The 13,802-nt window shown below is 42.4% G+C and overlaps 1 protein-coding gene across 3 annotated transcripts; it reads right to left on the bottom strand.

Moving 5' to 3' along the window:
* Positions 1 to 1,809: 1,809 nt before the first annotated feature.
* Positions 1,810 to 13,330, bottom strand: TSN (translin). Of its 3 annotated transcripts, XM_036319454.1 has the most exons (7): positions 13,062 to 13,314; positions 12,383 to 12,487; positions 11,887 to 11,980; positions 10,783 to 10,879; positions 8,827 to 8,942; positions 7,204 to 7,283; positions 1,810 to 2,593 (listed from the first exon to the last, which is right to left on the bottom strand). In XM_036319454.1, the coding sequence occupies exons 2-7, from the start codon at positions 12,404 to 12,406 to the stop codon at positions 2,360 to 2,362; spliced, it is 645 nt and encodes a 214-aa protein (XP_036175347.1). In that variant the 5' UTR covers positions 12,407 to 12,487; positions 13,062 to 13,314; the 3' UTR covers positions 1,810 to 2,359. The 3 variants fall into 3 exon arrangements, with proteins under 3 accessions (XP_036175347.1, XP_036175346.1, XP_036175348.1); XM_036319453.1 differs by lacking the exon at positions 12,383 to 12,487 and having other exon boundaries at positions 13,062 to 13,312; XM_036319455.1 differs by lacking the exons at positions 7,204 to 7,283; positions 12,383 to 12,487 and having other exon boundaries at positions 2,368 to 2,593; positions 13,062 to 13,330.
* Positions 13,331 to 13,802: the final 472 nt, after the last annotated feature.

The following is a 13,802-nucleotide window of genomic DNA, read 5'->3' as shown; positions in this document are numbered from 1 at the left end:
GGTCCCTTGGCCTGGCCTATGGGGATGGGGCTGAAACCAGTTCTCCGACATCCCCCCAAGGGGTCCTGGATTGTGAGGGCGGTTCTCAGGAAATGCACCCCAGAATCGGGCTCCCTCCTGTCTGGTTCCGGGGTGCGTCACCTGAGAACCGCCGCTGTCAAGTCACCGCAGCTCGGCAGTTCCTGCATTGAGCATCTTCCCCAATGGTCAGAGCACATCATAACCACCGGTCAGAGCATCTCCCCCCTGGTAGTCACTGCACGTCATAGCTGCCGGTCGGACAGTCAGACGGTCGCCTAGCCTTTTATATATACAGATGAAGAAAGCATCCACTAATTCATGCCGTTCTCTAAACTGCTTGGTTTTCTAAAACGGAATAAAATAATGCTGGTATATAAAACCAGAGCCAACGCTTCTCAGCTATGCAGCCAAAACTCTTGCAATTTTCCAAGCAAGGTGGACCACGCGAATGGCACCTACTCACTGGGCAGTGCCATGCCCACTGTCCTCTGGTTACTGTACCTACTGCACAGCCGTCTGTGCTGACCATGCTGGTCTTCTACAGCCTCAAACAGCATCCAGAGGCTATTCTCCATACAGAAGAGTTCTCACAGCAGCACAATCAATCACCACGGACCGGAAAACAAATGCCCACTTCTTATTGCTTTACAGTAAGCCAGCAACGAACACAAATAAATAACTATAAACTTGACTCTTAAACTCTCAAATGGAGCTACAAGACCAGAATGTGCTTCTATACTTAAAATGCTTTTGTTAAAACTAAAATCCACAACTTCTGCCACAAAAACTTAATATTCTCAAGCAGAATCAATTTACTTTAAGAGGCAAAGAAAACTAGTCAAACGTGCTGCCTATGTCTGACTATGTAATTAAAAGCCTATCATACTCAATGTAGACAGTGTTCGTGTCACACTTTAAAGATCCGAACACCTTTTTCCTTTCTGCAAACTCTTCTGCAGAAAGAGCTAAATCCAACAGTGCAGAGCAATTATGCCTCATTTCTACTTCTTTCCTCACGATGGCAAATTTGTCAGTCCTTAACTCAACCTGATAAAAGCTCTGATTTCCAGGCCAAACATCCACTGTACACACAGAACGCCCAAAATGGAATCAGGCATGGAAGGGTGGTACACCTGAAATCTTCAGATTCTGGAAACACTGGCACCTTCCTTTCAATGAGCTCCAAAAAACTGCGGATGTCACCATTTTAATAACTTCAATTCAAGCACCACCACCCCCCCACACACACACCTGGTAAACAGCCAATGACATGGCAAGTATTCGCAGTACTGCCTGAAATGAGGGGAAGGAGGGTGCAACCAGATTTATGTGACTTGCCCAAAACTGTCCATCTAAAACCTGACTATCGGGAGAATCACCAACAACCTGAAACTGCTTACTTTGAAAACAGTGCCAAATCTGCTGGTTCATTTTTTCAGCTGGTTTTTTAATTCAATGTTTTCTCTTTCTTCCAGAAAAAGCACAGCATTTTTCTCTCAGAACACACCAGTCAGGGTATTGCTAACTAACTTGACTGGGTGGCTTTATATTCCCACACCAAACAGTGCAGCTGGCTGCTAGGAAAAAGGTTTCATATCTTAGAAATACATTATATGAAGTGTTAAAGATGTGTGTGAAACGATTTTTAATTGCTTGCAATAGCACAATGTGAAGGCAACATCAGGAAACCAGGTGTTTAAAACACTAAGTGCTATCCCCACACCGGTAAACAGCCAAATGATAGCATGTTACTCAATTATTAAAACAAAAACTTCCCAGACGTATCTGTTGAACTTGACTTTGCAGTTTAATTCTATGTTTTGATGGCAGTGAGGGAACCCTGGAGCTATTACTTCCTTGTAAAAAATTTCAACACCTGATTTACTCACCTGGCTTAAAAAAAGAGAGGAAAATATAAAATAAGTGTCCTTTGGTTAGCAATCATCCTTTTTAATTATCTGTTTGCATACCTGTGTATGGGGGCTACTTTGGATATAGAAAATACCGAGGATCACAAGACAATAAGCTTCTCAATCAGGACACCAACAGCATCAGGGTAAGCAGGAAATAAACTTTACCAAGAGACTGACACTTGCACTTTTGACAGAACTGAACTACAGAGCAAATTCACTGAAACAACAAAAAAAAAAACCCTGTCCTTGTAAAGGCTAATCTTTAACCCCCAAAGATGTGTTCCAATTCTGATACACATACCACACAACTGGCTAAGAAAATAAATCGCGGTGCTTAGCAACAGGGCACCGTGACTACAGTGAGCGGCCCTGCGCTCACCTCGCTGGCGACTGAGGTCAGCAAGGCCAGGCCCGGGGAGAGTCTCCTATTTCTCCACACAAGCTGCTGCTGTCTCCTTATTGAAGCCTCGGATGGAGAGATCATACACCACCTCCTCCACTTTCTTCACGTCGTACTTCAAGCCATCGTAGCGCTTCCTCAGGGAGTCGTTTTTCAGGTTGAGGAGGCGGAACCCGGAATCCAGCTCATTGATGAAGGTGGAGATGTGAAGGGGCCGGGAGTAGTCTCCAGCAGTCACACTGTTGACAGACAGCCTCGACTGTGCAAGGAAAGAGAGACTGGGATGTGTTACAATGTGGCTCCGCCTTACCATGTCCCCCAAATCACCACAAGACCCTCAGGCCACACACTTTCACATATTATCTTGGATGAATACATTTTTGACAAATGCTTAATATTACTACTAACTTAATAACTTAAGAAATCATTTCTCTTTTGTTAGAGTTCCTATGGGCTACAAAACTTATTCTACATAAATATTATTTGTAAACCCACAGTGAACAGCCTTATAACAGCTTTTTTTTTTCATCTTTAGAATTATATTCATAACATAATTTCTCAGGAAAGAGACTAAGAAGATAAAAGCAAGAATAATTAATATAGTTATGTAGGTAAGTTGCTCTCCAAAACAATTACATGAGTTAACACAGTTACCAGGAATATGTTTTTCCACTACTTTGAAACAAAGAGGTATAATCATCTCTTAAAAATCCACACATTAGTAAATATGCACCTCGTCAGAATGGCATTTCTCTGGTGACTAGCAAAACTCATACCGTGCACAGTCAATGACTATCTGGTGACCAACAGATGGCTTCTAAATGAATCAGACTCCTGGGATTTTTGTACCCATTTTAAAAAATAACAGCGAAGTGGGAAGGTGAAAAAAATTAACAGCTCCAGGACCAGACAACTTCACAGGTGAATTCTACCAACATTCAAAGAAAATGTAATACCTATCCATCTCCAACTCTTCCAAAATATTGAAGAGGAAAGAATGAATGTGTCCTAACTCAGCCAACATTATTTGGAAACCAAAACCAGGCAGGAACAACACACACACACACACAAAGATTACAGGTCAATATCTCTGATAAACATAGATGCAAAAGTCCTTAATAAAATACTAGCAAATCAAATAAAACAATACATTTAAAGCAGCGGTTCTCAACATGTGGGTCGACACCCCTTTGGGGGTCGAACAACCCTTTCACAGGGGTCGCCTAAGACCATCGGAAAATACATATATAATTACATATTGGTTTTGTGATTAATCACTATGCTTTAATTATGTTCAATTTGTAACAATGAAATTGGGGGTCACCACAACATGAGGAACTGTATTAAAGGGTTGCGGAATTAGGAAGGTTGAGAACCACTGATTTAAAGGATCATACACCACAATCAAATGCATTTCACTGTAGGGATACAAGGGTGGTTCTATATTTGCAAATCAATCAATGTAGTACACATTAACAAAATGAGGTAAAAATCATATGATCATCTCACCAGATGCAGAAAAAGCATGTGACGGGATACAACATCCATTTATGATCTTTTTAAATATATATATAATTTTTATTTCAGAGAGGAAGGGAGAGAGAGGAAGAGAGAGAAACATCAATGATGAGAAAGAATAATCTATCGGCTGCCTCCTGAACATCCCCCTGCTGGGGGTGGAGCCCGCAACTTGGGCACATGCCCTGAACAGGGAATGAAACTGTAATCGCCTGGTTCATAGGTTGATGCTCAACCCCTGAGCCACACCAGCCAGGAAGCCATTTATGATTTTTTAAAGAGACCTCTCAATAAAATGGGTATAGAAGGAAAAGTGCCTCAACATAATAAAGGCCATATAAGACAAACCCACAGCTAGCTAACTTCATACTCAACAGTGAAAAACAAAGCTTTTCCTCTAAGATCGAACAGAAACAAGACAAGGATGCCCACTCTTGCCAGTTTTACTCAACACTACTACAAGTCCTAGTCAGAGAAATTAGACAAGAAATAAAAAGCATCCAAATTGGAAAGGAAAGAGTAAAACTGTCATTATTTGCAGATGGCATGATTTTATATATATAAAACCCTAACGATCCCACCAAAAAAATATCAGAAATAAAATTTCAAAATACAAAATCAACATACAGAAATCTGCTGCATTTCTATATGCTAACAATGAACTATCAGAAAGATAAACAATTCTGTTTACAACTGCAATAGAAAAAAAAAATACCTAGGAATAAGCAAAGGAAAGGAAACACTTGTACACTGAAAAGGAAAAGACATTCTTTCTTGAAAGAAATTAAAGACAAAAAAAGATGAAAAAAACATTCTGTGTCGATGGACTGGAAGAATTAACATTGTTAAGATGCCCATATTACCTAAAGCAATCTACAGATTCAATGCAATCCCTATTAAAATCCCAATGGCATTTTTCACAGAAATAGAACAAAACAAATCCTCAAATTTTGGAACCACAAAAGACCCCAAATAGAAATCCTGGGGAAAAGAGAACACAGCCAGAGATATCACACTACCCGATTTTCAAACTACACTACAAAGCTACAATAATCAACAGTATGGTAATGGCAAAAAAACACACACAGAGACCAATGGAACAGAACTGAGCCCAGAAATAATCCCAGACATATATGGACAAGTAACTTACAGCAAAGGAGACAAGAATATACAGTGGAGAAAGTTTCTTCAATAAAGCTGGGAAAAGTGGACAGCCCTATGCAAAAGAATGAAAGTAAACTACTATTGGCCCTAACCGGTTTGGCTCAGTGGATAGAGCGTCAACCTGCAGACTCAAGGGTCCCAGGTTCGATTCCGGTCAAGGGCATGTACCTTGGCTGCGGGCGCATCCCCAGTGGGGAGTGTGCAGGGGACAGCTGATCCATGTTTCTCTCTCATCAATGTTTCTAACTCTCTATCCCTCTCCCTTCCTCTCTGTAAAAAATAAATAAAATATATTTTTAAAAAAAGAAAGTAAACTACTATTGTACACAATACATAAAAATTAATTCAAAATGGACTAAAGACCTGAGTGTTAGCCCTGAAACAATAAAACACACAAACAATAATATAGGTACTAAGCTTCTGGTCATGAGTCTTAGTGGTGTTTTTGTGAATGTGACTCCAAGACAAGAGAAACAAATGGCCCTGGCTGGTTTGGCTCAATGGATAGAGCATCAGCCTGCGGACTAAAAGGTCCCAGGTTCGATTCCAGTCAAGGGCACATGCTCAGGTTGCGGGCTCAATCCCCAGTAGGGGGCATGCAGGAGGCAGCCAATCAATGATTCTGCCCTAACCAGTTTGGCTCAGTGTATAGAGCGTCAGCCTGCGGATTCAAGGGTCCCAGGTTCGATTCCGGTCAAGGGCATGTACCTTGGTTGCGGGCACATCCCCAATAGGGGGTGTGGAGGAGGCAGCTTATCGATGTTTCTCTGTCATCGATGTTTCTAACTCTCTATCCCTCTCCCTTCCTCTCTGTAAAAAATAAATAAAATATATTTTTAAAAAAATAAAAATAAAAAAATAAACAAATGGGACTACATCAAACCAAAAACCTTCTGCACAGCAAAGAAAACCATTAACAACAAAGGCAACCAACCAAATGGGGCAAGATATTTGCAAATGGTACTTACAATAAGGTACTAATTTAAAAAATATATAAAGAACTCATAAAAATCAACAACAATAACAACAACCACCTAATTAAGAATGGGCAGGCCCTGGCCAGTGTAGGTAAGTGGTTAAAGCGGCGGCCTGTGCACCAGAGGGTCTCATGTTCAGTTCCTGGTCAGGGGGCACGCACCTCAGATGCGGGTTCACTCCCCACCCCTGGTTGGGGTGCATGCGGAGGCAACCAGTGGATGTGTCTCTCTCACATCGATGTTTCTTCCTCCCGCTCCCAACCCCCCCCCACCCCCCCCACCCCCGTCTCCTTACCTCCCTTCTACTCTCTCTGAAAAGCAAAGGAAAAAATATCCTCAAGGTGAGATTAACAAAGAAACAAAAAATGGTCAGAGGATCTGAGTAGCCATTTTTCCAAGAAGACATACAGATGGCTAACAGACACATGAAAAGATGCTCAATATCACTAATCATCAGGGAAATGCACATCAAAATGAGATATCACTTCACACCTCTTCACACTTGTTAGAATGGCTATTATCAAAGAAATAGGAAATAATAAATGCTGGGGAGGATGTGAGGGAAATGAAACCCTCACACACTATTGATGGGAAAGTAAATTGGTGCAGCCACCATGAAAAACAGTATGGAGATTCCTCAAACAACTAAGAAGAAAACTATTATGGTCCACCTATTCTACTTCTGGTTATTTATCCAAAGAATATAAAAACATTAATTTGAAAAGGCATATGCACCCGTGTTCACTGAAACTTTATTTTTAACAGCCAAGATATATAAAAAATTAAGTGTCCATGGATGGATGAATAAATAAAGAAGTGGTATATATACAATGGAATACCACACAGTCATTAGAAAGAATGAAATCTTGCCATTTGTGACAACATGGGCGGACCTTGAGGGTATTATGGCAAGAGAAATAAGATGGAGAAAAATAAATGCTCTCACTTAAAAAGCAAAACAAAAACAAACTAACAGATACACACAACAGACTGGTGTTTAACGGAGGGAACTTTGGGGAGGGAGAGTGAAATGGATGAAAGGGGTCAAATACATGGTGACAGACGGAAACCAGACTTTGGTGGTGAGCATGCAATAGAGTATAGAGACATCAAGCTATAATGTTGTACACCTGAAATTTATATGTTAGTATTAACCAATTAACAGTAAAAAATAAAAAGAAAGAAAATGGCAAATTACTAAGTATATTACCAGTTCACTAGCAAGAATTAGAACTCCTGAGAGATAATCTTCTACATCCAGGTGAAATCCTTTCTCCCGATCTGGCTCAACTAAAAAAAAAATCAAGATAAAAATGAGATCGTGATATGAATATAATTTAAGCCTTAGCATTTTTTTTAAGTGTGTGAAAAAGGATGAATCATATAAAACAATCTTTTGTTTCCTAGTAATTCTTATTTTTCAATTACAGTTGACATACAATATTAACCTTGGCAACTAGACTTCATTAAGAATTTTTCTAGCTCTCAAGCAAAATTCAATTTTCCTGTCCACTCTTCTTTTAAAAAGTAATACCACAAAAAATGTCAGAGAATATCTGTTTTTAGCAGAAGTCGCAATATCTGCAACTGACTTCAAATGGTTGACAAGCGCACACAAATGCACACATGCACACACAGACACACCCAGTGTGGAGACTAAGCAGATGTGGCAAAATGTTAAGAGTAGTGAGTCTGACAGAACCTAGACACAGAACCTACTCAGAACCTAGAGACAGAAGAACTTCGCTGGAGAGAACATGGCAAAAGATCCTGGACAGAAACTGGAGACAGAACCTAGAGACAGAACCTAGCGAGAGAACCTGGATAGAACATGGCAAGAGAACCTGACTAGAACCTGGTGACTGAACCTGGCTGGAGAACCTGGACAGAACCTAGCAAGGGAACATGGCTACAGAACCTGGCTGGAGAACCTGGACAACCTGGCTGGAGAACCTAGCAAGAGAACATGGACACAGAACCTGGCTGGAGATCCTAACCAGAACTTCGCTGGAGATCCTGACCAGAACTTCGCTGGAGATCCTGACCAGAACTTGGCTAGAGATCCTGGCTAGGCTGCTGATCAACGAACGCTGTCTCCCTAGCATTCCTTCTTCGCCAACTCCGTCCACACCTTTGGGGACCCCTGGACCTGCTGGGGCAGGACCCCAGCAGTAATGTAATTCCCTAAGCCTGTTTCATGATTGAGGAAATGGGGTAATACTAATAATTCCTTCAAAGGATTGTTGTGAAGATTAATGAGATGATATAAGGAAAACATTAGCACACAGTAGGGATGCTGTATTGTGAAATCAAAGGCAAAATCCTTTCAGAGGTCTTGCTTAATTCAGAAAATATTTATTTGAGGATTTGAGACTAAGGTTATTTCCACTTATGTCTTTACTCCCTATGAGACAGGTTACCAACTGGGTGATGTGAGCCATAAAACATATATGTTTAAAACCAAGAAATAATTAATTAACATTATCAACTTATGCTCCCAAACTGATAAAATTAGGCAGACGTGTCCTAAGACTACACCCATAGGCCCTAAAAAAAAAAAGAGTAGTGAGTGAGCTGTAAACAGGCATTCACTGTATTATTCTTCTAACTTTCCTACAGCCTTGACATTTTTAAAAACTAAAGTTTACAATTACAACACCCAAGTACAAAGAGAAGCCACTACATATTTTTAGGTTTTGTGTTTCCAAGTGACTGGTTTTCCACTAGTTCTCATTTGTTATAATAGAGATTATAAGCCAACAGCCTCTTCCACCAAAAATTAACCTATCCATTAGTACTGGTTCTGCAGATCAATACTAATGAAGACACTTACTGCCAAGGATTTCTGTGACTGCTTCTCGAGTCACTAGTGTTTCTGATTCCAAGTACACAACAAAGGCCGCCAGGAAGACCAGCCGCTGCAACACAAACCTCCAGTGCTCATGAAATCTACGGAAAGACAAGCACACAGTCTGAGGGGCCAGAGGCCTTAAAAAAGACAGGTTTAGTACAGTCAAGTTCAAACATTTTAGAATTGGAATTCTTTTCCAAATAAAATTTTACATGAAACCCCAACATACGAAACATGTAAGAGCAATATGACATTTAAATATATTAGATAGATTTAGTGTAGATTTTGCAAGTTCAAATTTATAATTATAAACTAAAAGTTTAATAAATAAGCATGATTCAATTTTATGAACACAAAAATTTACAGCTGAAGATTATGTTCTTAATAAATAAGAACAATGATAGTGCTCTGAGAAAAATATTGGCAACTGAAGACTGAGGAGAAACACAATTGTACATCAGCTTCAACACCTAACTCATTCCTACATTTTGAGTGTAGTGTATCAAGAAAATTCTGATTCACACATGTAAGTAATAACTACCATTTGCCATCACTACATAAATACACTTAAAAAGTCAGGGCTACTACAGTTAAACTGAGCCAGAAACCTGGAGAAGAAATAGGAAATTTGACAACTTCTAGATATTGATGCTATGCCTCCTGTGGCAACAATTCAGAAAAAAATTTCAACACAATGCAGGCCAAACAAAACCTTCTGAGGGCCAAATCAGACACAGGGCAGCCTGTGTCTGACTCCAAATTACCTGGTCTCTAGGGACCCTCACAATTCTATCCTCCTACTTCTCTAAGCTTCAGTTACTACCTCTGCAAGGTTTGGCAAACTTTCTCTGTGAAGGGCCAGATGATAAATATTTTAGGCTTTGCAGGTCACTTTCAGTCTGTTACATATTCTTATTTCTTTCTTTTTCTAACAACTTTAAAATAAAGAAGCAATTCTTAGCTTCCAGAGGCAGCAAGCCACGGGTAGTTTGCCAATCCCTGCCTTAAAAAACCTTGTGAGGCCGAAACCGGTTTGGCTCAGTGGATAGAGCGTCGGCCTGCGGACTGAAGGGTCCCAGGTTCGATTCCGGTCAAGGGCATGTACCTGGGTTGCGGGCACATCCCCAGTAGGGGGTGTGCAGGAGGCGGCTGATCGATGTTTCTCTCCCATCGATGTTTCTAACTCTCTATCTCTCTCCCTTCCTCTCTGTATAAAATCAATAAAATATATTTAAAAAAAAAAAAAAAAACCTTGTAAGGTTGTGCTACCCACTCCCCACATGCATGTTCTATTTATTGCCCATAAATACATCTGAAATGAGTATCTTCTTCAGTAAGAAAATAAACATAAGTAGATAGTTTAGGTTCTTATTTACCATATTTTATCAACATCCATTTAATATCTGTGAATCAGGATGCATTTTACAATCTACATGTTTCACAATTATGATTGGCAACAACTTTTCTTCCATAAAACAATATATACTTTAAAATAACTTGGGTGTAAATCCAACAACATACGGCATAAAATATTGGATAAATATGTTAGTTGGCAGTGAAAGTCAAGCTTTAAGGTAAAGCTCAACTCCATAGCCTTAACAGCAGATATGGTTCATCCAATTTCACAAGCAACTTGAATATACTAAAAAGATACTTTATGTTGACCTCATACAACAAATATTTTGTTTTTAGCTGCTTTTTCATTGCAAAAATTATACATGATCTTTAAGAAAATTTTGAAAATAAAAGGGAAGAAAATAATATCACCAATTTTGTCACCGTTCAAATACTGCCATTAATAGTTTGATTTTGTTTCTTTTTGTTGCTTCTTCTACATAGAGGGATTTTTAACCTAGTGCTAAGCAATCATTCAGTACATATAATTTTCTGCCTTTTTTAAACTTAGTATTATAAAATAATGCTACTTTTCTTACAAACCTGTAATACTGTTCAGCAGGGAACTTGGTCTTCAAAGACATTAGATGTGTTTTCACGGTACCAAAATGTTCTCGAGCTTTCAAACACCTTTTTGGAACTGATCACACCAAAAAAAACCCAAACAAACAAAAAAAACAATAATCAAACATCATAATGAAAGACCAAATTTCAAATACTTAATAGTGCTTAATATTTACTATTGCTTAATAATCTATGCAGTCTACCTGGAAATAAATCAACTTTTTAAAAAAGCTCATGACCAACTACAGGATATGAATCTCTGCTTTTCAACCTGGCTTTCAAATTTTCACCTCTAGGTCACCTACTGATGAACCAATACTGAGAAATAAACAAAAACTTGCTGAAAGGGAATGTCAGGAAACACAGCGTGAGCTATCAGGAATGACCTCATCCCTAAGGGGCTGCACACCAGATGCATTACTAGGCAGTCCTCAAAGGAGGCATAAAATTAATCTGCTTCTAGCTTTCATACTTGGTCAAGAAGAAGTTTTACCAATTACCTCAATCAGGCCGACCAACTACATATCATGGAGAAAAATGACTTGCCTCTGACACCTATAAATTACTTTATTATACCATTCTCTATCTGAAAATGTATTTCAGCTCTTTCAGCTGGGCTTACAATGGAGGTTCCATGTTAAAATTTATCATAATTGATCTCCATCCATTCAAGGGACTAACTGTACACACATTCAGAACATTTTATAGTGGCCATTTCATATCTACAAATGTGTATTAAACCATATGCAATACCTGAAAGGTTTGGTGTGTTTTGGAAGCACCAAATAAACGTTGCTAAATACACAAGCGAACTATGATACTACTACTATCATCAGCAGCAGCACGTCATCAAATAGAAAACATCCCATATTACGTGCAAGTGGGAAATCAATCAGAACACAGAACTCTGCAAACCTGTAAAACGATACACTCCCCTACTCCAGCTTTCATTCCCCATCAAGGAGGAGGAACATTTCTCAGAATGAAATGACACAGAGCTGAAATGCTGTTTGGATGGTAACGCTCTTTAAATGAGATTGATGAACTGGGTTAAAACCTCAAACGTCAAAACGAAACACTTACTGTCCTGAAACCCGGCACCTTGATGGACTCCTTGCAGTAGAGTTAAAATCTCCCGGGCTGTTTGTTCTAAGCTCTGCACTACTTTTCGGATTTCCTAGAAAGAATTAAAAACCAAAATATCAGGTCAGTTCAACATCATTATCGTTATAGCCTGAAACCAAACATGCCAGGTAGCACGTCTGATTATGACACCTTCACATACAGGGGAAACACTAACCATCTTCACGAGGACTGAGCCGGCACAGACAACCCCCGGTCTGAATCCCGACTCCCGCCCCTTCCTCTGAGGCCCTCCGGGAGGGAAGCCGTCGGGAAGCCTGAGGTTCCTCATTAACCCTCAAGGGTAAGAGCCGCCGCCCCGCATCTCAACTTCCCCGCAGGACCCCACAGCGCCGAAAGGGGCTCAGGCACCTGCATGCCGTTTGCAAAGACAAGAATAAAAGGCGACACAGGGGCGGGTCTTTCTCATTCACTCATTCATTCTACAAACACTCACGCAGCACATCCCGGTGCTAGGCATGTGTCAATGCTGGGGAGCCAAGACAGCCCCTCCTTTCGGGCAGTTCAGCTGACATTCAGAAGACAGGACTTGCACAGGTTTCTGAAATGTTAATGCGGTACCAGAAAACCTAACAGGCAATCGATCACTTGGCCTGTGAAATCCCGGAGATGAATATGGGAGAGCGGGAGGGGGGCGGGGGGGATGGAAAGCAGCGGATTTCAGGAAGAGCAGAGAGCATGCAAAACCTGAGGCCGGCACCTACGGGGAGCCGGAGAGATGAAAGGGGGTAACGTGACCACGACATAAGCGGAAGGTGGGGTACGGTGACAATGGACACACACGCGCAGCTGGGTTTTCACCCTCCGTGCAATGAGGAGCCACGGGAGTTTAAAGAGAGGCCCGGGGGTGCTTTGAAAAACACGACACACAAACCGCCCGCCGCCCGAGCCCCGGAAGCTGGCGGAGGCTTTCCGTCCACGGTGCTGGGGGGCCGGGGGGGGGGGGGGGGACTGGCACTACAATGAGGCAGGGGAGCCGGGGAGAGGCCGGACCCGGGCGGGACGAGGCGCTCCCCTAAGCAGAGGGAAGCACCGCGCTCGGAGGCTGAGCGACGGAAGGGCCGGGCGGTGGGGCCCACCGGGGCCGGGAGAGGGGCTGGGCCAGCAGGGCTCACCTCCCGGATGTCCTGCTCGGCAGCCAGAAAGCCCTGCAGCTCCACGAAGATCTCGCTCACAGACATGGCGCGGCTGCACCGGGATCAGCCAGCGGCGAGGGCGAAGGCGAGGGCGACCGGCTGAGAGGGCTCCGCAGACGACCAGCGCGCCGTCAGTCGCAGGGGCCGCCGCCACCGCAGCCGCCTCGTCGCCGGGCCCTGTGCTACCTCCGTCGCTGGGGTCCTCCCAGGCCCTCGGCGCGCAGGGAGCAGGGCTGCCCGCCACGATGCCTGCGGTGCCGCCCGCCTCCTCCGGAGCCAGGCGCGCTCCGAGGGCGGGCGCTGTCCACAGGCCTCGCCGGAAACAGCCCGGGGCGGGCGCCTCAGGGCGGCGGGCTGCCGGAAGTGGGGGCGTGCCGTGCAGGTGGCGCCGCGCTTCTGCTAACTTACACAGTGAGCTTTATGCCCCAGCGCTTGGCGGGGGCGGGGGGAGGCGCTCAGTCCTGAGAGGGGCATTAGGCTGGAAAGAGGTTGCAGTCGTCCTCTGAGAGTAAGAGAGAAAACAGTGCGTTAGAATCGGCAGAAAATGCAAGGGAACGTAGAAGTATGAGGGACCCAGTGTGTGCAAAAACCTTACCCCTGTGCTCTTTGAACGCATTCTCTGTAGCACCTATTTTTAAATTGCATGACTTTATGCGGGTCCTCAACCAGTTCAACCCGCAAGAACCCCAGGTTGGAGTGTGGTGACGAAGGGAACTTCAC

Source organism: Myotis myotis, unplaced genomic scaffold (genome assembly GCF_014108235.1).
Source record: "Myotis myotis isolate mMyoMyo1 unplaced genomic scaffold, mMyoMyo1.p scaffold_m19_p_8, whole genome shotgun sequence".
Lineage (NCBI taxonomy): Eukaryota > Metazoa > Chordata > Mammalia > Chiroptera > Vespertilionidae > Myotis > Myotis myotis.
This window is presented reverse-complemented; position numbering and strand designations above follow the sequence as displayed.